The 23,524-nt window shown below is 63.2% G+C and overlaps 1 protein-coding gene across 2 annotated transcripts; it reads right to left on the bottom strand.

Annotated features, from left to right (window-relative positions):
* Window positions 1-7,813: 7,813 nt before the first annotated feature.
* NGFR (nerve growth factor receptor) lies at window positions 7,814-22,461 on the bottom strand. 2 transcript variants are annotated; one of them, XM_058041760.1, is made up of 7 exons: window positions 22,427-22,461; window positions 22,355-22,376; window positions 17,923-18,043; window positions 12,137-12,496; window positions 9,732-9,972; window positions 8,900-9,060; window positions 7,814-8,115 (listed from the first exon to the last, which is right to left on the bottom strand). In XM_058041760.1, exons 1-7 carry the CDS (start codon window positions 22,459-22,461, stop codon window positions 7,814-7,816), a joined length of 1,242 nt encoding a protein of 413 aa, XP_057897743.1. The 2 variants fall into 2 exon arrangements, with proteins under 2 accessions (XP_057897743.1, XP_057897742.1); XM_058041759.1 differs by lacking the exon at window positions 22,355-22,376 and having other exon boundaries at window positions 17,923-18,067; window positions 22,417-22,461.
* Between the last annotated feature and the right edge of the window lie 1,063 nt (window positions 22,462-23,524).

Here is a 23,524-nt window from a genome sequence, read left to right as displayed (position 1 = left end):
CAGGGATTGGGGAATGGGCAGGGTTAATTAGCAGAGATTGGGGATTGGGCAGGGTTAACTAGCAGGGATTGGGGATTGAGCAGGGTTAATTAGCAGGAATTCGGGATTGAGCAGGGTTAATTAGCAGGGATTGGGGATTGGGCAGGGTTAATTAGCAGGGATTGGGGATTGAGCAGGGTTAATTAGCAGGGATTGGGGATTGGGCAGGGTTAATTAGCAGGAATTCGGGATTGATGAGTGGCTGTTCAAATCCTGCTGAGGGCAGCAGAATTCCCGGGCATTGCTCGGGGCAGCCGTCGATCCCGCAGGATTTATCCCCGAGGCATTGCGGGAAATGGCTCCGATCGATCCAGAGCCAATTACGGGCCCGGGAGGGGGGAGAATTCCAATATTCCCTGCCCGGGAAAGGGAAAATTCCCTGCCTGGGAAAGGGAAAATTCCAATATTCCCTCACTGGGAAAGGGAGAATTCCCTCGCTGGGAAAGGGAAAAATCCCAAATTCCCTCTCTGGGAATTCTCAGCAGAGCTCGGCCAGGCTGCGAGGACATTCCCCGGAATTGGATGCCCGGGAATGGGGAAAAGGGGACGCCCCAAAACTCCAGCATCCCGCGGGGTTCCCAGCCCCGTCCATCCCCTCCCTGCTCCCGTTTTCCCTCTCCTCTTCCCCAAACGCGGGATCCGAGCCCCTGGAGCCGCCCTTTTCCCCGCTTTTCCCCCTCTTTGGGGTTTTTCTGGCCAGCACCATGCCGGGTTTCCATTTCGGCCCCATTTCCTCGGGTTTTTAGGGAGCTGCGATCCCTTTGTCCCTTCCTTTCCCCGGCAATCCGAGCCCCCCGCAGCTGACAGGGAGCGGGGAAGCGTCAGCTGCTGGAATCTCCGATTCTGGGAATGTTCCCCCAAAAGCTCCCCCGGGGAGGGAAATGGCGATAAGGTTTCCTCGTGGTGCCGGTGCTGGGCTTTGTTTGGGAGGAGGTGATGATTTCCCGGGATGATCCCGGCCTGCGAGGGATTTATGGAGCACTAAAACGCAGCAGCTTTTCCCTCGGCCTCAGCTGGGATGGTTTTCCTGCCGAAAAGCTCCGGGATTTTTCCCTTCCTTCCGGCACAAATCCGGGGAAAAGCCCTCCCAGCTCCTTCCAGCCTCGGGATTGCCACAAAATCCCGTCCTGAGCCCCGATTCCCACAGAAATCCAGCCGGGGTCCGTCTGCAGATCCGGGGATCCCATTCCAGGGAATTGGGGGGGTCAGGATCCTTCCCAGAGGACAACGGGTCCCAGTCCTGGCCCTGCATCCCCCCCAGAATTCCCACATTTCCCCCGATTCCCATATCCCTCAGGATTCCCACATCCCCCCCAAGCTCTCACATCCTTCTGGAATTCCCACATTCCCCCCCTAAAATCCCCACATCTCCCCCCAAATTCCTGCATTCCTCTGGAATTCCCACATTCCCTCCCAGAATTCTCACATCCCTCCCCAAATTCCCACAAATTTCCCCAGTTCCCACGTCCCCCTGCAATTCCTACATCCCCTCCGAATTCCCACAAATTTCCCCAGTTCCCACGTCCCCCTGCAATTCTTACACCCCCCTACAATTCCCACATTCCCCCCCCCTAAAATTCCCACATCCTCCCCAAATTCCCACATCCCCCCCAAATTCCCACATTTCCCCCCTGCAATTCCCACATTCCCCCCTGCAATTCCCACATTCCCCCCAAATTCCCACATTTCCCCCCATTCCCACATCCTCCCTGCAATTCCCACATTTCCCCCAATTCCCACATTTCCCCCAATTCCCACTTCCCCCCGTCCGTCCCTCCCCGCCAGGTGCAGCCGGATTTTCCTCGGCTCTCTCCGAGCGTGGGAGGTGTGGGGGAAGCAGAGCAGGGAACTTTTCCTGGGAAAATCCTCAAAATTCTCCTTTTCCAGGTGGCTCCGGGAGCGCCGGGCCCGTCCCCAGCCAGAGGAGCCCACCTGGATTTACTGGGGTGCAGTGGGGTGCAGCCTGGGGGCTCCTGAACCGGGATTGGGGTTCCTGAACCGGGACTGGGGCTCCTGAACCGGGACTGGGGCTCCCGAACCGGGATTGGGGTTCCTGAACCTCCCGGGAGTTCCTGAACCGGGACTGGGGTTCCTGAACCGGGATTGGGGTTCCTGAACCAGAATTGGGGTTCCTGAACCGGGATTGGGGTTCGGGAGCCCTGGGGGGAGCATTCCAAGGGAATTCCCTGGAGTTTCACCCCTCACACCCCAAAGGGCGGCTTGGGGAAGGAAAGCAGGAGAAATCCCTCCGGACCTCGAATGCTCTCAGATCCCAAATCCCTCTGGATCCTGGGAGGTTTAGGAACCTAAAAATCCCAAATCCCTCCAGGTCCCAAATCCCTCCAGGTCCCAAATCCCTCTGGATCCAAAATCCTCCCAGATCCCAAATCTCTCTGGATCCCGGAAGGTTTAGGAACCTAAAAATCCCAAATCCCTCCAGATCCCAAATTATTCCAGATGCCAAATCCAATCCCTCCAGACCTCAAATACTTTTGGGTCCCAAATCCCTCCAAATCCCAAATCCCTCCAGACCCCAAATCCCTTCAGACCCCAAATCCAATCCCTCTGGACCCCAAATCCCTTCAGACCCCAAATCCCTCCGGACCCCAAATCCCTCCGTGCCCATCCCAGGTGAGAATTGAGGCTCTTTGGGGTTTTCCCCCATCCCGGGGGGATCCAGGCTGGGCTGGGGCCAGTTCCCTTCCCCAGGGGACCCCCAGACCGACCCCGGCCCGTCCCAGTCGCTCCCAGTCCGGACTGGGAAGGGCCGGGATCGGGAATTGGGAGCGGGGGGCGGTGCCAGGGCCACGACCCCATTGCTGGGGGGGATTAAAGGCTCAGCTCCAACCGCAGAGAGGAAATTGGAATTAAATCCCTTCCAGGGGGGGCTGGGGCGGCATTCCCGGCTCTGCCGAGGGTCCTGGAAGGGTTGAAGGGGTCCCGAGGGTCCTGGAAGGGTTAAAGGGGTCTCCCGTGCCGGGATTCGTTTCCCTCGGGATATTTTGGAAAGTCCTGGGCCGCAGCTGGGCCCGGGGATGGAGCAGCGCCCTTTGCCCAACTGCTTCCCATTACCGGGGAATGCGGCTCCATCTGGGAGGCAGATCGGGCCTCGGGGGATCGGGGGGGTGATCCTGCCTGGGGACCCCGTCGGGATCGGCTCCAAACCCCCCGTCCCTGCGGGAGCTGCGCCCCAAAAACCGGGATGGAAACCGGGGAAACCTGCGGAAAACGGGGGAGGAAATTCCGGGAGATTTGGGATCGGCGGCTGCAGCTGGGCCGGAGCCGCTGCTGCTCCCTGGGGAGTCCAACTTTCTCTTCCCGGTTCTCCTTTCCCGCTTTTCCCTTCCCACTTCTCCCTCCTCAGATTTCCCTTCCCGCTTTTTCCTTCCCAGTTTTCCCTTCCTGTTTATTCCTTTCTCAGTTTTCCCTTCCTACTTTTCCTTTCCCGGTTTTCCCTTCCCAGTTTTCCTTTCCCAGATTTCCCTTCCTACTTTTCCCTTCCCACTTTTCATCCCGGATTTTCCCTTTCCCGCTTTTCCCTTTCCCACTTTTCCTTTCCCGCTTTTCCCTTCCCAGATTTCCTTTCCCATCTCGTTCCCACTCCAAAGGAAGCTCTCAGCTCCCCATGGGGGGTTTGAATGAAAAGCTCCTCTGCTGAGTTTTATTTGGAATTTTTCCCGGTTTTTTCCCAGCCATTGCCGCATTTTCCCAGGCCCCGGGTTCGGGTTTGGGATTTTTCCCAGTGGATTTTTCAGCGGGGATCCGGCCCTGTCCCCCCCTGGCAGCAGATGTGGGGTTCAGATGTGGGGTTCAGATGTGGGGTTCAGCAGCCCTGGCCCTCCCCAGAGCCCCATTAAAAAGGGGAAGGAGCGTTTCCAGGGGTTTCCCCCAGCCCACGAGAACATCAGGCCCCTTCCCAGATTTATTCCAAATTTTCCCTTTTTTTTTTTTTTTTTTTTTCCTCCTCTCTCCCCATAAATCTGCTGTCCCCAATCCCACACACGAAGCCCAGCTCGTTTCCTGCTTTTCCCGCTCTGGGAACTCAGCGATTTGGGACCAGAATGGGAAATGGTGAAAATCCCCTCAGGAAGGCGCTGAGGGCTTTTCCCCCATCCTGGATTCCCAGGGTTTTTTTTTTTTTTGGGGAGATCAGGAAGAAATGAGCGGGACAACGACAACGATGCTCTTTATTGGCATCCCAAGGATACACACGGACACATTCCACCCCCCTGGGCCTCCCCCGTGCATCCCCCCGGGCTCATGCTGCCCCCAGACCCCCCCAGACCCCCCCAAATCCTTCTATTCCTACGAAATCGGCCCTGGAGTTACAGAGTGGGGAGTGGAGCAACACACGCGCTTGGTACGACACGAAACGAGCTCTGGCTTTGGCTTGGGTTGCCCTCCTGGCTTTGGGGTTGGTTTTGGTGTTTTTGGAGTTTTATTTCCATTTTCCCCACCCCGCAGCTCAGGGGGGGTTTGAGGCAGCCCCCCGGCTCCTCTTTGGATGCTGAGTTTGTCCCCCTTCCCTCGGCCCTGAAAATCTGATTTTTGAGATTTGGGGGTGCTGAAATCCCTTCCCATGGCTATGAAAACCTGAGGGTGAGGCGGGGATGTCCTGAGGAACAGAATTCCCAGCGGGAGAGGCTGGGCTGGGCTGGCTGTGCCAGGAAATTCTGTTTGGGTTTGGGCGCCTCGATCCAGGCGCCCTCAGCTTGTCCTGGGGTCGCTTTCCAAAAATCCCAGAGCAATGGGAGCCACCTGAAGGCGGCCAGTGATGGAATTCATCCCAAAATAATCCAAAATTCGTCTCAAATCCATCCTGAATGAATCCAAAACTCTATCTCAAATCCATCCCAAATTGATGCCAAATTCACCCAAAATCCATCCCAAGTTCATGCAAAATTCATGCCAAATCCACCCCAAATTAATCCAAAATTCATGCCAAATCCTGAATCCCAAATTCACCCCAAATCCATCCTGAATCCATCCCAAATCCATTCTGGACTAATCCCAAATGGATCCTCTAAATCCATCCCAAATCCGTCCTAAACTCGTCCCCCAAATTCATCCCAAATCCATTCCAGATGAATCCCAAATCCATTCCCCAAATTCACCCCGAATCCATCCCAAATCCATCCCGTTTTTGTGGCTCGGTCTGGCAGGAGCTGGGGGTTGGAAATTTGGGGCAAATTTCCTTGGATTTGGGCGGTGGGAGGAGTTTGGGACTTGGATTTGGGATTTTCAACCCATCCAGCCAGGGGAGGCTCTTCCCAAAGGATCTCGGATGGAATCCCCCAAATCCCAGCCTGGTTCTCCATCACCCAGAGAACAATGGGAGGGAAATTTCCAGAAGATTCCAGGGGATCTGGGTGCTGGAATCCCCCAAATCCCAGCCTCGTTCTCCATCACCCAGAGAACAATGGGAGGGAAATTTCCAGAAGATTCCAGGGGATCTGGGTGCTGGAATCCCCCAAATCCCAGCCTGGGTTCTCCATCACCAGAATGCAAGGAAATTTCCAGAATTTTCTGGATCCGGGTGCTGGAATCTGCCAGATCCCAGCTTGGGTTTTCCATCACCAGAATGCAATGGGAGGGAAATTTCCAGAAGGTTCCGGAGGATCTGGATGCTGGAATCTGCCAGATCCCAGCCTGGTTCTCCATCACCCAGAGAACAATGGGAGAGAAATTTCCAGAAAATTCTGGGGATCTGAGTGCTGGAATCTGCCAGATCCCAGCCTGGTTCTCCATCACCAGAATGCAAGGAAATTTCCAGAATTTTCTGGATCTGGGTGCTGGAATCTCCCAAATCCCGACCTGGGCTCTCCATCACCCAGAGCACAATGGGAGGGAAATTTCCAGAAGGTTCTGGAGGATCTGGAACCCCATGGAAGCCGCTCCAGCCCTGGAGACTCCAAGCTCTGCCGGGATCATCCCAGCCCTGCTGTGGGATTTTGGGGCCTCCCCGTGGAGTTTTTAAGGCCAGAAACGAGGAGGGGACAAAGGGTTGGGATGGGAATTCCCAGTTGGAATTGGGGAGGGGACAGGGCTGTCCCCAAGGGGGTGACACCGAGCGCTGGGTCAAACACCAAATCCTATTTACAGATCTCTCCTCTGGGAGGGCCCAAAAATCCCATTCTGGGAAAAATCCAATTCTGGGAAAAATCCGTTCTGGGAAAAATCCCGTTCTGGGAAAATCCCGTTCTGGGAAAAATTCCGTTCTGGGAAAATTCCATTCTGGAAAAATCCCGTTCTGGGAAAAATTCCGTTCTGGGAAAATCCCATTCTGGGCAAATCCCATTTTGCCTTCAGGGAGGAATTTTGGGATGAATCCAGAGGGGAGGGACGGCCACACCTGGCTCGGGGCGGTGCCCACCCCTGGCTCTGGGGACATTGCCAGCAGCTTGGTGGCATCTCAGGGGACACTCCCTGGACCGGTGGCCACTGAGGGGACATCTTCAGGCCAGTGACAGCCCAGGGGACATCCCGAGGGTGGCGGCAGCTCAAGGGACATTCCCCAGGCCAGTGGCAGCTCCAGCTCACCCAGCTGGGGCCAAAACACCCCCAAAATGTCCTTGGAGTGATGTCACCTCCCCGAATGTCACCCTGGGGGCAGAGGGACATTGCCGAGCCCTTCACAGTGCTGGCACAGCAGGAGCCCTTTCAGCAGGGTGGGGACAGTGCAGTGGTGGCCTGGCCCAGCTCGGGGACAGTGCAGTGGTGGCAGGGTGGCCTCGGTGGTCCCTGCAGCTTGGGGACACGGGGACAGGGCAGGAGGGACGAGCGGAGCCCTGGGGGTGTCCCCGTGGGGCAGGCACTTGGTCAGCGCTTTCCACCTTCAGTGTCCCCTCGGTGTCCCCTCGGTGTCCCCTCGGTGTCCCCTCGGTGTCCTCTTGGTGTCTCCTCGGTGTCCCCTCAGTGTCCTCTTGGTGTCTCCTCGGTGTCCTCTTGGTGTCTCCTCGGTGTCCCCTCGGTGTCCCCTTGGTGTCCCCTGCAGCCCCCGCGGGGGGATCGTGGCACCCCAAAATCTGTTCCTCAGAGTCCAGGGTGGTCCCGGCTGCTCCCCCAAGTCCCTGCAGAGCTGGGGGCAGCCGCACCCCAAATTTCACAGTGTCGGGAGCCAGGTCCGCTCCCCCAGCCCCTCTGAGCCCCCAAACCCCAGGGCAGCGGCTCTGGGGCACCCCAGCCCTGTCCTTGCCCCGTTCTGGGGTAAAAGCAGCTGGATTTCGGGGCGCTGGAGGGGAACAGGAGAAAGAGGAGCCTCGGGGAGAGAAGGAGCTGGAAGGGACGAGAGGGGAGGTGAGGGCTGAGAGCACGGCGGTCTCTCCGTGTCCATCTGTCCATCTGTCCGTCCATCCTGCAGCCAGGATTTGTCATCAGGGTGGGCCTGAGCCCCTCCAACACCATCAGGGGCCAGTACCAGGACCGGGACCTGCTTGGGGTGACCCCGGTGCCGGGATTCGAGATCAAGGTGGGGCTGAGCCCCCCAGCACCATCAGGGCACCGGGAGCTGCTCGGGGGTGACCCCACCATGTCCCCCTGGTGCCGGGATTTGTGATCAGAGTGGGGCTGAGCCCCCCAGCACCATCAGGGCACCGGGAGCTGCTCGGGGGTGACCCCACCATGTCCCCCTGGTGCCGGGATTTGTGATCAGAGTGGGGCTGGGCCCCCCAACACCATCAGGGCACCGGGAGCTGCTCGGGGGCGACCCCGGCGCCTCCCCCCGGCCCCGGGCAGGCTCAGCCCCCCGGGCAGGCTCAGCCCCCCGGGCCGGCCCTCACACCGGGGAGGTGGCGGTGGAGTCGCTGGCCAGGCTGTCGGCGATGTCGCCGCGCTGCAGGCGGCGCAGGGCGGCCAGGAGCGCGTCCAGCGTGGCCGACTCGCGGCCGGCCCAGTGCGCCAGCAGCGCCCGCGCCGGCGCCTCCTCGCGCGTGAAGGACTCGATCAGCTCCTCCTTGTAGCCCAGCTCCCCCGCCAGCTGCCGCCACGTGTCCTCGGCCGAGCTGCCCAGCAGCTTCTCCACCTCCTCCTGCTTGCTGGCCGGCAGCGCCGAGTATGGGCTGCCGTCCGCCTTGGGAGCTGCTGGAGAGAGGGGGGACGGTGTGAGAGCCTGCCCGGGGTGTGCCCGTCCTCCCTGACCTTACCCGGGTGTCTGTGCCCGTCCTCCCTGACCTTACCCGGGTGTCTGTGCCCGTCCTCCCTGACCTTACCTGGGTGTCTGTGCCCGTCCTCCCTGCCCTTACCTGAGTGTCCCTGACCTTACCTGAGTGTCCCTGTCTATCCCTGAGTGTCTGTGCCCGTCCTCCCTGACCTTACCCGGGTGTCCCTGACCTTACCTGGGTGTCTGTGCCCGTCCCAGATTGTCCCTGTCCATCCCAGGGTGTCTGTGCCCGTCCTCCCTGCCCTTACCTGAGTGTCTCTGTCTATCCCTGAGTGTCTGTGCCTGTCCTCCCTGCCCTTACCTGGGTGTCTCTGCCCATCCTTCCTGTCCATCCCAGATTGTCCCTGCCCATCCCAGATTGTCCCTGCCCTTCCCTGGGTGTCCCTGCCCATCCTCCCTGCCCATCCCCAGGTGTCCCTGCCCATCCTCCCTGCCCATCCCCAGGTGTCCCTGCCCATCCTTCCTGCCCATCCCCTGTCCATCCTCCTTGCCCATCCCAGATTGTCCCCATCCATCCCCAGGACATCCCTGTCCATCCCTGCGATGTCCCTGCCCATCCCAGATTGTCCCTGCCCACCCCAGGGTGTCCCAGCAGCCCCACCTGGCCCCTGGGTGCCCCGTGCCCACCCCTGTGTGCCCCGTGCCCGCCCCAGCAGCCCCACCTGGCCTCTGGGTGCCCTGTGCCCGCCCCAGCAGCCCCACCTGGCCCCTGGGTGCCCTGCCCGGGCGGCTGCTGCTCGTGCAGGCTCTGGCTGTCCACGGAGATGCCGCTGTCGCTGTGCAGCTTCTCGCCCTCGGGGGACGGCGTCTGGTTCACCGGGCGGTTGTTGGCGCCTTGCTTGTTCTGCTTGCAGCTGTTCCACCTGCGGGGACGGCGGCGCACAGGTGACACCCCCGGGGGTGGCAGGGCTCGGTCCCCTTCCCTGGGCTCGGTCCCCTTCCCTGGGCTCGGTCCCCTTCCCTGGGGTTTGTCCCCTTCCCTGGGCTCGGTCCCCTTCCCTGGGGTTTGTCCCATTGTCTGGGCTTTGTCCCCTTCCCTGGGACCTGTCACATTTTCTGGGGTTTGTCCCATTGTCTGGGTTTGTCCCCTTCCCTGGACTTTGTCCCCTTCCCTGGGACCTGTCACATTTTCTGGGGTTTGTCCCATTTTCTGGTTTCTGTCTTGGTGCCGGGACAGGGACAGGGAGTGGGACAGGGACAGGGAACAGGGACAGGAACGGGAACACAGACAAGGAGAAAAGGACAGGGACAGGGACAGGGACAGGGACACGGACAGGGACAGGGGATGGGACAGGGACAGGGGATGGGACAGGAACGGGAACACAGACAAGGAGACAAGGACAGGAACAGGGACATGGACACAGACAGGGACAGGGGTGCCGTGTGTCCCCCATCCTGCTGCCACCTCCCTCCTCACCCCTCACACAGTTCTGGCAATCTGCCCATCCCGGTGCCCTCGGTGGTGGCAGCCGTGGCCGTGGGGCACCCGGAGCAGGGGTCCCACAGCTCCCCCCTCCCCAGATCCCTGTCCTACCTCTTGAAGGCGATGTAGGCCACCAGCCCCACCACCACGGCGGCCAGGATGGAGCAGTAGACGGGGATGAGGTTGTCGCTGGTGCCGCGGGTGAGCACGGGCTGTGAGCTGCCCATGACCGTGGTGGCCGTGTCGGCCGCCGTGCTGGGCCCGTCCTCGGTGCTCGGCGGCTCCGCGGTGGCCTCGGGGCTCTCGGAGCCCCCCGGGGACGGGGCCGGCGTGGTCCAGCGAGGGTGGAGCCCTGGCGGGGCGGAGGGAAGGGGAACGGGGGTCAGGATGAGCCGGGGGTGGCCGTGGCTGTGCCAGCGCTGTCCCGCGGGGCACAGCTCCTGCTGCCGGCCCCCAAACCCAGGGGAGCCGCCCCAGCTGACCCCAAAACCGCCCTGGGGCAGAGAAACCCCCCCAGGTGTCCCCAAACCCTCCCTGAGGCCAGGAAACTGCCCCAGCTGTCCCCAGACCCAACCTGGGGCAGCCCAGGCATCCCCATACCCACGCTGGGGCAGCCCAGGCGTCCCCATACCCGCCCTGGGGCAGCCCAGGTGTCCCCAAACCCGCCCTGGGGCAGCCCAGGTGGCCCCGGTGTCCCCAAACCCGCCCAGGTGCCCACGCCCGGCACGGAGCCGCTCCCACAGCTCCAGGGCCTGCCTTTGCTCCCTTCCCGGCCCCTGCGCCTCCGCCCGGGCGTGACCCCGATCCTGCCACACCCGGGCGTGTCCCGGGGGCCGCGGGGCCGCCTGGGCGTGTCCCGGGGGCACACGGGGGTGCCTCATGCCATGTGATCCCATCTGATCCCATCCCATCCCCAATTCCCTGTGCCCTCTCCGGTGCCAGGGCCAGGCCACGTCCCCCAGCCCATCCCGGAGTGAGACTGAGATGGGAATCGTGCCAGGAGCTGGGACCTCGCCCTGCCAGCCCCTGCCAGCCCTCTGGGATTGTGCCAGGCTGGGATTGTGCCAGGCTGGGATCAGGACTGAGCTGGGATTGTGCTGAGCTGGGATTGTGCCAGGCTGGGATTGTGCCACGCTGGGATCAGGATTGAGCTGGGATTGTGACAAACTGGGATTGTGCCAGGTTGGAATTGTGCCCCGCCAGCCCTGGGGCTTCGGTGGTGTCACTGTTGTCGTCACAGGGGGGTTGGTGCCATCCTGCCCTGTCCTTCCCTGTCCCGGTGCCATCCTGTCCTGTCCCTGTCCCATCCTGTCCTTCCCTGTCCCTGTGCCATCCTGCCCTGCTGTGTCCCTGTGCCATCCTGCCCTGTCCTTCCCTGTCCTGGTGCCATCCTGCCCTGCTCTATCCCTGTCCCATCCTGCCCTGTCGTGTCCTGGTGCCATCCTGTCCTTCCCTGTCCCAGTGCCATCCTGCCCTGTCCTTCCCTGTCCCGGTGCCATCCTGCCCTGCCGTGCCCCAGCCCCCGCTGCCCTTTGGAAGCCCCTCCCGGGCCCTCAGCAGACAAAGCCACCGCTGTGTCCCTGACTTGTGGCTCCATTTACTCGACCCTTGGGCGGAGCTGCCCCTCAGGCCGGCTGGGCGGTGGCCGGGACAAAGAAAGAAAAGCTTTCTGCTTTGGTGGTGCCACGCTCGGGGCACCGAGTGACGCCGTGCCCGCCCGGGAACGCGGCTGGGGCTGGCCAGGAGCCCCGGGGAGATCAGCCCTGGTGGGATCAGTCCTGGTGGGATCAGCCCTGGTGGGAGCATCTCCCCCTGGAGCGGCCCCGCTTCCTCCAGGAGCTCAGCACAGCTCTGACTTCTGCTCTGCCCCTTCTTTCCCCCTTTTTCCCCCTTTCCCATGGGGCTGGAGCTGTGTTTGGGATGCCAGTGGGGACAGGGGGACAGACACACAGCCCCAGCTCCTTTCCCTTGCCCAGCACTGCCAGGTCCCAGCAGAGTTCCCTAAACCCAGGCCCAGCCACACCGGGAACGTCCCTGTGGTGGCAGCAGAGCGGTGACAATGGCACACACCGGGCACATCCCAGCGGTGGCAGCAGAGCGGTGACAATGACACAGCCACATCAGGAAGAGCAGTGACAATGGCACCCACCATTGGCACACACCGGGCACGTCCCAGCGGTGACACCAGAGCAGTGACAATGGCACAACAACATCAGGAACGTCCCTGCAGTGGCACCAGAGCGGTGACAATGGCACAACAACATCAGGAACGTCCCTGCAGTGGCACCAGAGCGGTGACAATGGCACACACCGTGAACGTCCCAGCAGTGACACCAGAGCCGTGACAATGCCACACACTGTGAAGGTCCCAGCAGTGGCACCAGAGCAGTGACAATGCCACACACCAGGAATATTCCAGCAGTGGCACCAGAGCGGTGACGATGGCACACACCGTGAATGTCCCAGCAGTGGCACCAGAGCTGTGACAATGCCACACGCCCTTGGCACACTCTTACCCCTGCACTCAGCGTCCGCCGTGGCCGTGCACTCGCGCACCAGCACCTCGTTGTCCTCGCAGGTGGTGCAGGGCAGGCAGGGGTCCACGAAGTTGGCCTCGCTGGAGAAGGTGCCCTCGGGGCACTCCTCGCACACGGTGTCCTGCGAGTCCTTGCAGGGGAACATGAGCCCGAAGCCGACCTCGCAGACGCGGCACTCGCGGCAGCCGCCGCTGCTCTCGTCCTGGAAGTAGCCGTAGGCGCAGCGGCACACGGCGTCGTCGGTCTCCACGCAGGGCGCCGACATGCTCTGCAGCCCCTCGCACTGCGTGCACGGCTTGCACGGCTCCGTGGCGCTCGCCGTGTCCGAGAAGGTGACGCCTGACGGGGAGGGGGTGGGATCAAAGCTCTGCTTCTGCTTTCCCTCGTTTCCCTCTGGGGTCAGAGCGAGAGGGGGCTCTGTGCTCCCCCCGGGCTCGGCTTCCCGTCGATGCCTTCCCCGTTCCTGTCGGTGCCTTCCCCGTTCCTGTCGGTGCCTTCCCCGTTCCCGTCGATGCCTTCCCCGTTCCTGTCGATGCCTTCCCCGTTCCTGTCCATGCCTTCCCCGTTCCTGTCGGTGCCTTCCCCGTTCCTGTCGGTGCCTTCCCCGTTCCCACAGAAACTCCCAGCTCCTCATCTCCCAGGCTCCTCAGTCCATTCACATCTCCCCCATTCCCCAGCAATTCCCAGTTTGGAGCCTCCTTCCAGGCTCAGCTTCCCAGTAACATCCTCCAAATTCCTGCCTCCTCATCCCATTCACGTCTTGCCCATTCCCCTGTAATTCCCAGTTTGGAGCCCCATTCCAGGCTCAGCTTCCCAGTAACATCCTCCCCATTCCTCTGCAATTCCCAGTTTGGAATCCTTCCAGACCCAAATTCCCATTAACACCTTCTCCCTTCCCACCACAATTCCCAGCTCCAGCACACTCCAGGCTCCCGTTCCCGTGTACACCTGCACCATTCCCGCCTCCTCATCCCATTCTTCTGCAGTTCCCAGTTTGGAGCATCATTGCAGGTTCATCTTCCCAGTGACATCCTCCCCATTCCCTCCTCATCAGCCCATTCACACCTTCCCCAGCAATTCCCAGTTTGGAGCATCCTTCCAGGCTGAATTTCTCTCCCCATTCCCGCCTCCTCATCCCAATTCCTCTGCAATTCCCAGTTTGGAGTATCATTCCAGGCTCAGCTTCCCATTGACACCTGCACCATTCCCCCCTCCTCAATCCCCATTCCCCCCTCCTCAATCCCCATTCCTTCTTCCTCATCCCCATTCCCACCTCCTCATCCTCATTGCCCCCTCCTCATCCCCATTCCCTCTTCCTCATCCCCGTTCCTGCCTCCTCATCCCATTCCCCCCTCCTCATTCTCATTGCCCCCTCCTCATCCCCATTCCCTCTTCCTCATCCCATTCCCCCCTCCTCATCCTCATTCTCCCCTCCTCAATCCCCATTCCCCCCTCCTCATCCCATTCCCCCCTCCTCATCCCCATTCCCCCTCCTCATCCTCATTCCTCATCCTCATTCCCCCTCCTCATCCTCATCCCCCCTCCTCATCCCCATTCCCCCTCCTCATCCCCATTCCCCCTCCTCATCCCCATTCCCTCCCCAATTCCCATTCCCCCTCCTCATCCCCATTCCCTCCCCAATTCCCATTCCCCCTCCTCATCCCCATTCCCCCCTCCTCATCCCCATTCCCTCCCCAGTTCCCATTCCCCCGGGTCCCATCCTGGCTGCTCTGCCCCCATTGTCCATCCCAGCGCTCTCTGCTCACATCCCCGCGCTAATTCCCCATTTTATTCCCTTTCTGACCGCCGGGGCCATGCCCTGCCCTCACACCCCATCGCTCTCCCCGCACATCCTGCCGGGGTCCCGGGGGTCCCGCTGTCCCCTCTGTCCCCGCTGTCCCCGCTGGCAGCGCTGACTGTGCCTGACCCCGCGCTCCGGTTTCAGCCCGCAGGACGCGCTGCGGGGGAAATCGATGCCCGTTCCGAGCCGTGCCCGCTCCCGGAGGAGCTCGGGGATATTTTTAGCCCCGGAAGAGGCAGCTGGAGGGCGCAGCTGCTGCTGATGCTGCCCCCGCTCCCGCCGGAGCTCCCGGCCCAGCCCGGGGAAATGCCAGGGGTGGAAAAGGGGCTGGGGGTCCCTGCGACCCCTGCTCGGCCCCAGGGGTGGTGCTGGGAATGATTCCTGCTCCCGGCAGCTTCCCTGGGGACACCGAGCTGCTCAGGACAGGAATTTCGGGCTGCTCCGGGGGGGGATGAAGCCCCAAACCCCAGGGAATGGGCGGGATGGGAGTGATGGAGGTTCCATCCCACCCTCAGCAGTGGATTTTCCCCATCCCCGACACCTTCCCTCCTCACCCTGTGCCCGTGCTGGGTGTCCTGCCCCTGCCCTGAGGCTTTCCCTGCACCTGCAGAGGATTTGGAGTCACAAAATCCCGGGATGGTTTGGGTCAGGAGGGACCCCAAACCCCCCGATTTCCTGGACAGGGACACCTCCTGCTCTGCCGGCCTGCTCCCAAACCGATCCTGGTTATCCCAGGCTGCTCCCAAACCCATCCCTGCTATCCCAGGCTGCTCCCAAACCCATCCCTGCTATCCCAGGTAGTTCCTAACCCATCCTCACTATCCCGGGCTGTGCCCAAACCCATCCCTGCTATCCCAGGCTGCTCCCAAACCCATCCCTGCTATCCCAGGCTGTGCCCAAACCCATCCTCACTATCCCGGGCTGTGCCCAAACCCATCCCCGTTATCCCAGGCTGTGCCCAAACCCATCCCTGCTATCCCAGGCTGTTCCCAAACCCATCCTCGCTATCCCAGGCTGTTCCCAAACCCATCCTGGTTATCCCAGGCTGCTCCCAAACCCATCCTCACTATCCCAGGCTGCTCTCAAACCCATCCTCACTATCCCAGGCTGCTCCCAAACCCATCCTTGCTATCCCAGGCTGTTCCCAAACCCATCCTCGTTATCCCAGGCTGCTCCCAAACCCATCCCTGCTATCCCAGGCTGTTCCCAAACCCATCCTCGTTATCCCAGGCTGTTCCCAAACCCATCCTTGCTATCCCAGGCTGCTCCCAAAACCATCCTCACTATCCCAGGCTGTTCCCAAACCCATCCTCGCTATCCCGGGCTGTTCCCAAACCCATCCTCGCTATCCCAGGCTGCTCCCAAACCCATCCTCGCTATCCAAACCCATCCTCGCTATCCCGGGCTGTGCCCAAACCCATCCTCGTTATCCCAGGCTGTGCCCAAACCCATCCCTGCTATCCCAGGCTGTGCCCAAACCCATCCCTGCTATCCCAGGCTGCTCCCAAACCCATCCTCGCTATCCAAACCCATCCTCGCTATCCCGGGCTGCTCCCAAACCCATCCTCGTTATCCCAGGCTGCTCCCAAACCCATCCTCGTTATCCCAGGCTGCTCCCAAACCCATCCTCGCTATCCCAGGCTGCTCCCAAACCCATCCTCACTATCCCAGGCTGCTCCCAAACCCATCCTCGCTATCCCGGGCTGTGCCCAAACCCATCCTCGTTATCCTGAGCTGTGCCCAAACCCATCCTCGCTATCCCAGGCTGCTCCCAAACCCATCCTCGCTATCCCAGGCTGCTCCCAAGCCCATCCTCGGCCACTCCCGGGGCCGGGGCCGCCACATCTGCGCTGTTACTGTCGTTTCCAGCCCCAGCAGCCCCAGCCCCGTGCCCGAGCAGCAGCGCCGGAGCAGCCCCGGGGCGGCACACGCGGCTCCCATTAACCCGGGCTCATGCCTCGCATTATGCTGAATTATTGATGGGCGCCATTAGAGCGGGGAAGTGGCCAGGAAAGGCTTTCGGCTGAGTGGGCACATTTGCAGCGGCAGCCGAGGGGATCTGAGCTGAGCAATTACAGCCCCGCAGCGAACGGGGCCGAGCCCTCGGCCCTCCCTCCCTCCCTTCCCCCGGAGGCTGCGGGGATAAATAAATCATGGGCAGCCCCCGGGCTCTGGGGGGCTGCGATGGGGGGAATTAGAGCCATTCCCTCCCTTTTGGGGTGTTTCTGGCAGCTCCCCGGGCTCTGGGGTGTTGGGATGGGGGGAAAAGGGGGAATCAGAGCAATCTCCCCCCTTTTGGGGTGTTTCTGGCAGCCCCCTGGCCTTTGGCAGGGCTGGGATGGGGGAAAAGGGGGAATTAGAGCTGTTCCCCCCTTTTGGGGTGTTTCTGGCGGCCCCCCGGGCTCTGGCAAGGCCGGGCTTTTCGCAGAGGATTTTTCCGGAACGATTCCCCCCGAGGGTCGGGAGCGCGGCCAAGGGAGCGCTCGGAGGAGGAGGAGGCAGCCCCGGGTGCGGGTGGGGACCCTCGGCCCTGGGCCGTGCCCACATTCCTGGGGCGCAGTCTGGAGGCCGTGCCAGCAGCGGGGCTGCCTCCGCCTGCCCGGCCCGAGGCTGCGGCGTCCGGGGGATCCGGGGGGATCCGGGCGTGTCCGGGGGGATCCGGGGGAATCTGTGTGTGTCCAGCAGGATCCAGGGGGATCCAAACATGTCCAGGGGGATCCAAACATGTCCAGGGGGATCCAGGGGGAATCTAGGGGGATCCAGGGGGATCTGGGTGTGTCCAGCGGGATCCAGGGGGATCCAAACATGTCTGGGCGGATCCAGGGGGAATCTAGGGGGGTGCAGGGGGATCCAAACATGTCCAGGGGGATCCAAACATGTCCAGAGGGATCTAGGGGGATCCAGGGGGATCTGGGTGTGTCCAGCGGGACCCAGCATGATCCGGGGGGATTCAGGGGGGTCCAGGTGTTAAATGGGGGATCCAGGGGGTTCCAGGCCCACAGGGCTCCTCTCCCCATCCCCACAAGGGACAGGTGCAGGATTTGCAGGTTTCCTTCCCTCCACACCCCAAAATCCCTCTCGGGGAAGAGCTGAGGGTGGCGAGGAGCTTTTCCCTTGGTGGGAACCATCGCCATCGGGATCCATCCCTCTCTGGGGTCCGTGCCCCCATCCAGGAGGGATCCAGCCCCGTTTCCCGGCCGGGCTCAGGGAAGCAGAGCCGTCCATCGATTTCTCAGGACTGCTGAGGTATTTTTAGCCCTGCCCTGACTCTGCTCCTCCAGCTCTGGCTCTGCTCCTCCAGCCCCCTCTCTGCCTCCTGTCTGCTCCATCCTCATCCCAAACCCTTCTGTGCACACCCCAAACCCCCCTGAGCACACCCCAAACCCCCCTGAGCACACCCCAAACCCCTCCCCTGTACCTGACAGCGCTGCCCACACCCCAAACTCCCACTTTGGGGAAGAATCCCCCATTTTAACCCATCCTTTCCCCAGAATCCCCCATTTTAACCCATCCTTTCCCCAGAATCCACCCCAAGCCCCGCCTGGCTCAGCACAGGGGTGTGACACGGGGACACTGTGACACTTTTGGGGGGTGTTTGGGTACTCACTGTCAGCACAGGGGTGTGACATGGGGACACTGTGACACTTTGGGGGGTGTTTGGGTACTCACTGTCCAGGCAGGGCTCGCACAGGGGTGTGACATGGGGACACTGTGACACTTTTGGGGGGTGTTTGGGTACTCACTGTCAGCACAGGGGTGTGACATGGGGACACTGTGACACTTTGGGGGGCACAAGGAAGGTGTTCGGGTACTCACTGTCCAGGCAGGGCTCACACAGGGGTGTGACATGGGGACGCTGTGACACTTTGGGGGCGTGTTTGGGTACTCACTGTCCAGGCAGGGCTCGCACAGGGGTGTGACATGGGGACACTGTGACACTTTTGGGGGATGTTCGGGTACTCACTGTCCAGGCAGGGCTCGCACACCGTCTGGTTGACCCCGCAGGGCTGCACCACGCCCTCGCCCACGTTGCAGAGGCGGCAGCACTCCCCGCCCAACGTGAACAGCCTGGAGGCACAATCGTCCTGGGAGGCGCCGGCCCCGGGGCCCTGCGGAGAGCAGAGCCGAGAGGTCACCCGTGTCACCCGTGTCACCCCCCAGATGTGACAGCACGCGAGGGTCCCGCTCTGGGCACACCCCACCCTGCTGAATGCTGATCTGGGGGAGAAGAGCGCTTTTCCAGGCAAAAATTCACTCCCCGGGAAGGGCCCCGCTGAGATCTGTGCTGGAGGGAGCCGGGAGGGTCCCGGGGGGGTTTGGGGGTGATGTGGCCGCTCTTTGTCCCTGTCCCTCCCTCAGCCACCTCCCCTGAGCCATTCGGGGGGCTCAGCCCTGCCCAGCCTGGGAATGGCAGAGGAGAGGAGGAATCCCTGTCCCCACGGAGGGTCTGGGGGGGCTCCTCTGCCCCCCAAAACCCGCTGGGAAACGGGACACAAATGGGGAGCCGAGGGAGCAGCAGGAGCCTGGGTGACCTCCCCTCCCCGCCCGGTGACACCGGGTGTCCCTGCGGGCACAACCTGACAGGTGCGGCCTGGCACCACACCTGAACGCCGCCTGGCACCACACCTGAACGCCACCGACACCCCTCGGGGCTCTGCAGGGCCGAGCTGCCCCCCGAACCCGCCGTGGGGTGCAGGAGCCCGGTGCCACAGCCGGTGCCAGCCCTGCCCGGCCCCTCTGCCCCCCACCCACCCACCCACCCGCCCAGCGAGCCCCGGCCGATGCTGGCAGAGCCCCTCGGGAGCGTCTGGCGGCCCCGGCAGCGCCTTGGCCGCGTCCCCGCGCTCGGAGCGGCGCTCGGGGCTCCTCATCCGGCGGGGCCGAGACAATGGAGCGCCAATTGCAGGCGGCTGAATGACAAAGTGCTCCAATTACCCCGCCGCTCCCGCTCCCCCTCCCCGCCAGCCCGCCCTGGCAGCGCCTTCTTCCAGAGCCCTTCTCCAGAACCCTTCTCCAGACCCTTTTCCCAGAACATTTTCCCAGATCATTTTTCCCAGGCCCTTTTTCCAGATCATTTTCCCAGATCCTTTTCCCCAGCCCCTTTTTCCAAACCCTCTTCCCAGCCCCTTTCCCAGAACACTTCCCCAGATCATTTTTCCAGCTCCTTTTCCCAGCCCCTTTTTCCTTTCCCAGAACATTTTCCCAGATCCTTTTCTAGCCCCTTTTTCCCAGGCTCTATTTCCAGCCCCTTTTCCCAGATCTTTTTTCCAGCCCCTTTCCCCAGCCCCTTTTCCCAGGCTCTATTTCCAGCCCCTTTTTCCAACCCCTTTCCTCATCCCCTTTCCCAGATCTTTCCCCATCCCCTTTCCCCATCCCCTTTCCCCATCCCCTTTCCCAGATCTTTCCCCATCCCCTTTTCCCCATCCCCTTTTCCCCATCCCCTTTTCCCCATCCCCTTTTCCCCATCCCCTTTTCCCCATCCCCTTTTCCCCATCCCCTTTTCCCCATCCCCTTTCCCCATCCCCTTTTCCCCATCCCCTTTCCCCATCCCCTTTCCCCATCCCCTTTCCCAGATCTTCTTCCCAGCCCCTTTTCTCACCCCCTTTTTCCAAACCCTTTCTCCAGAACACTTTTCCACCCCCTTTTCCCAGTTCCTTTTCCCACTCCAGGCAGGCAAGGAGGGATTGGAATACGGGGAACCCTCCCAGCACCCCAAAATGTCCCCTGGGAATGGTTTGGGGTGAGGCAGCGCCCACACGTGTGGGGCACATTTGGGGTTTTGGGGCCACGCTGGGCACGGCCCATGCCGAGCTCCTCCAGGGCAGCGTTTGGCAGCTCAGAGATCCCTGGGATGTGGTTCCAGGGGCTGGGAATGGGGCTGGGTGTGAGTGGTGATGGGGCTGGGCCATGGGGCACCCAGAGCATCCCATGATCCCAGGGATCCCAGAGCATCCCACGGTTCCAGGGATCCCAGAGCTTCCAAGGATGTCACAACATCCCCTGATCCCAGAGCATCCCACGATCCCAGAGATCCCAGAGATCTCACAGCTTTCCCTGATCCCAGAGCATCTGGCTGGTCCCAAAGCTTCCAGAGATCCCAGAGCATCCAAAAACCCCAGAGCTTCCCCTGATCCCAGAGCTTCCATCAATCCCAGATCTTCCCCTGATCCCAGAGCACCCAAAGATCCCAGACCATCCCGCAATCCCCGAGTTCCCAGGGATCCCAGACCTTCCCCTGATCCCAGATCTACCTCCAACCCCAGAATTTCCCCCGATCCCAAATCTTTCCCCCGGATCCCAGATCTCCCATCTCCCCCACAGCTGCGAGCTGCCCCCTTGGGACGGGCCTGGCTGGGCCACCCGCTCCCATTCCAGGGCCACCCGGTCCCACTCCAGGCCCACCCAGACCCATTCCAGTCCCTCCCGGTCCCGTTCCAGGCCCACCCGGTCCCACTCCAGGCCCACCCGCTCCCATTCCAGGGCCACCCGGTCCCACTCCAGGCCCACCCAGACCCATTCCAGTCCCTCCCGGTCCCGTTCCAGGCCCACCCGGTCCCGTTCCAGGGCCACCCGGTCCCGTTCCAGGGCCACCCGGTCCCATTCCAGGCCCACCCGGTCCCACTCCAGGCCCACCCGGTCCCACTCCAGGCCCACCCAGGCCCACCCGCTCCCATTCCAGGCCCACCCGGTCCCACTCCAGGCCCACCCGGTCCCGTTCCAGGCCCACCCGGTCCATTCCAGGCCCACCCGGTCCCTCTCCAAGGCCACCTGTCCCCTCCATCCCGGCTCCCCCGCCCACGCTCCCTGCATTAGAGGCGATTCCCCGCTCCAGGTGCCTCGGGGCCCCCTCGTTCCGGGGGTTCCCTTCGGGGCTGGGGGCTCCGAGCCCCCCCGAGCCCGGCCAGGGGCACCTGGGCCACCTCAGGCCGCGGAAACGCCGCGTCGTGAGCGCGGCCGGCGGTGACAAAGGCGCGGAATGAACGCCGTAAAGCATCCGGACAGCTGGCCCGGCCCCGAGGGCGCGGGCGGCACCTCTGGAAGCTCCGAGCGGCGTTTGGAGGCGGCTCGGGGGGGCTGAGGCCGGGCAGGCGCTGCGGGTGAGGACGGAGCCGCTGCGAGCGGGACTGGGGAGCTCTGGAGCGGCCGCACGGGGCAGGGGATGCTCCAGCCGGAGCCGGGACCCGAGACCCGAGACCCGAGACCCGAGACCCGAGATCCGAGACCCGAGACCCGAGACCCGAGATCCGAGACCCGAGATCCGAGATCCGAGCCAGCTCTGCCTCTCTTGGCCGAGCCCGCTCTGCGAGAGGCCGAATCCCAAATCCCGGCTCCCAAAGCCCCGCTCGCAGCGATCCCCGAACTTTGGGCAGCTGCGGGAGCCGCGTCCGAGCCCCGCGGCTCCGGCTGGACCTGGAGGTACCGAGCGGGGGGCGCGGGGTCCCGGGGGGTCCCGGGGGGTCTCGGGGTGCGGGCACAGCTGGGGGCGCACAGCCGGGTCCCCGATGTCCCCCCGACACTCGCAGCCCCGCGGGGCAGAGCCAGCCCCGGAGGTGACCCCGGACGGGGCAGTGGCGATCTGGGGACATCCGCAGCGGCCGGGGGGGGGCGGAGGGCGATGCCCGGAGCGGGGAATGGTTGGGATCCATCCGGCCGGGACAGCTCCGATTTTGGGCACCCCGATGCCCAGGGGGTGACGGGGGAAGGAAGGGGAAAGGGGCCGTGCCAGCCCCGCTCCGCTCCGCAGCCCTGAACTCCGCCTTTAATACCCTGCCCGAGGGGTGTCCGGCTGCCTGAGAGCCCCCCTGGGACCCCCGGCAAATCCCGGCCCCCAAACAGCCCCGATCCTGCCCCAGCTGCGGCTCTGGACCCCCCCGGCCCCTCTCCCCTCTCTGCTGCCCCCCTGCCCTGCCCTGCCCTGCCCTGCCCTGAAGTTTTTTGTCTGGAGCGCACAGCGAGGGCTCTGCCGGGGGCAGAAGGGGCTGATCGGAGCTCCGGGGCCGTTCGGAGCCGGGAAAGTCCGGGAGAGGTTTGGGGGTGCGCGGGGGGCGGTGATGGAGGTGCTGGGGGGGTTCTGTCCCCGCTGCCCTCGCCTGCGGCTCCGTCACCCTTTGCAGAGCCAGAGCCGGGACAGCGGCACCGGAGGGGCTGCGGGACCCCCATCCCCACCCAGCTCCCTGCGCACCCCGAGAGCTCTGCCCGGCTCCTCTCCAGCCCCGCTCGGGGTGTCCCCATTCCTCACCCATCCCGGCACCCCCGAACCCCCCGTGTGAAGCCCCCGGCACCCCCGAACCCCCCGTGTGAAGCCCCCGGGCCCCTCCATCCCTTCCCCGCCCGGTGCCGCCGCGGGGACTCCCCGTGCCCCGGAGGCTCCGGTGCCGCTCCGGTGCCGCCGGGACGCTCCATCCCCTCCCCGCGGGGCTCGGGGGCTCCCCGGGCGCCGCTCCCCTCCCGCACTCACCGCCCGCAGCAGCAGCAGCAGCAGCAGCGGCAGGAGCCCGGCCATGGCGGGGCAGCGGCGCCGGTGCCGCCCCCGGAGCGGAGCGGAGCGGAGCTGAGCGCGGCCGGGCTGCCCGAGCTCTGCCGCTCTCCGCCGCGGCGGGGCCAGAAAAGGCTGCGAGTCCCTCCCCTCCTCCTCCTCCTCCTCCTCCCCATCATCATCATCACCATCCCCGCCCCCGGAGCATCACGGAGCGGCCGAGCCCGCACCCTCCGCCGCCGCCCGCCGCCACACAAAGCCCGAGAGCCCCCGGAGCCTCCGAGAGCCCCCCCGGGACCCCCCGGGACCCCCCGACACCCTCCGGTTCCCCCGAGCGCTTTTGGGGTGCGCTCGCCCCGAGCCCTTCAGCGCCTCCATCGCTTTTCCTCCTGCGCTGTCTGTCCGTCCTTCAGCCCCTCTCCATCCCCGCCTCTCCCCGTCCGTCCGTCCGTCCGTCTGTCCGTCTGTCCGTCTGTCCGTCTGTCCCGGTCCTTGTGTCCCCAGCGGGGAGGGGTCGCCGACGGCACCGGGGTGGGGGGACCAGCCCTGCTCCAGCCGCAGGCCACAAGGGACGAGGGACAAGGGACGAGGGACAAGGTCCCCACCCTGGGGACACCCCAGGCCTGTCCCAGCCCTGCGGGTGACACCGAGAGGCCCCAGGGGGGGGGGACACGGGCGGGGGCTGAATTAAATCTTTGTATTTCTGCCCTCCGCAGCACAGAAATCCCATCCGGACCCTGAAAGGTCCCCAAGTGCCGCCTCCTTTGTCCTGAAATGCCAGGGCTGGTTCCCTGTCCCGGGTCTGAAATGCCAGGGCTGGTTCTGTGTCCCGCAGCGCTGTGTCACCCCTGGCACGGCTCTGAGATGCCAGGGCTGGTTCCGTGTCCCACAGCTCCATGTCACCCTGTTCCTGCTCTGAAATGCCATCCCACAGCGCTGTGTCACCCTGTCCCTGCTCTGAAATGCCATCCCACAGCGCTGTGTCACCCTGTCCCTGCTCTGAAATGCCATCCCACAGCGCTGTGTCACCCCTGGCACGGCTCAGCGGGGTCACCCATCAATGCCAGGGGGTCACTGGTGCCGCTGGGAG

The sequence above is a fragment of the Melospiza georgiana genome, chromosome 28 (assembly GCF_028018845.1).
Source record: "Melospiza georgiana isolate bMelGeo1 chromosome 28, bMelGeo1.pri, whole genome shotgun sequence".
NCBI classification, from domain to species: domain Eukaryota; kingdom Metazoa; phylum Chordata; class Aves; order Passeriformes; family Passerellidae; genus Melospiza; species Melospiza georgiana.
Note: the sequence above shows the minus strand (reverse complement) of the source record. Positions and strands in the feature narration are given on the sequence as shown.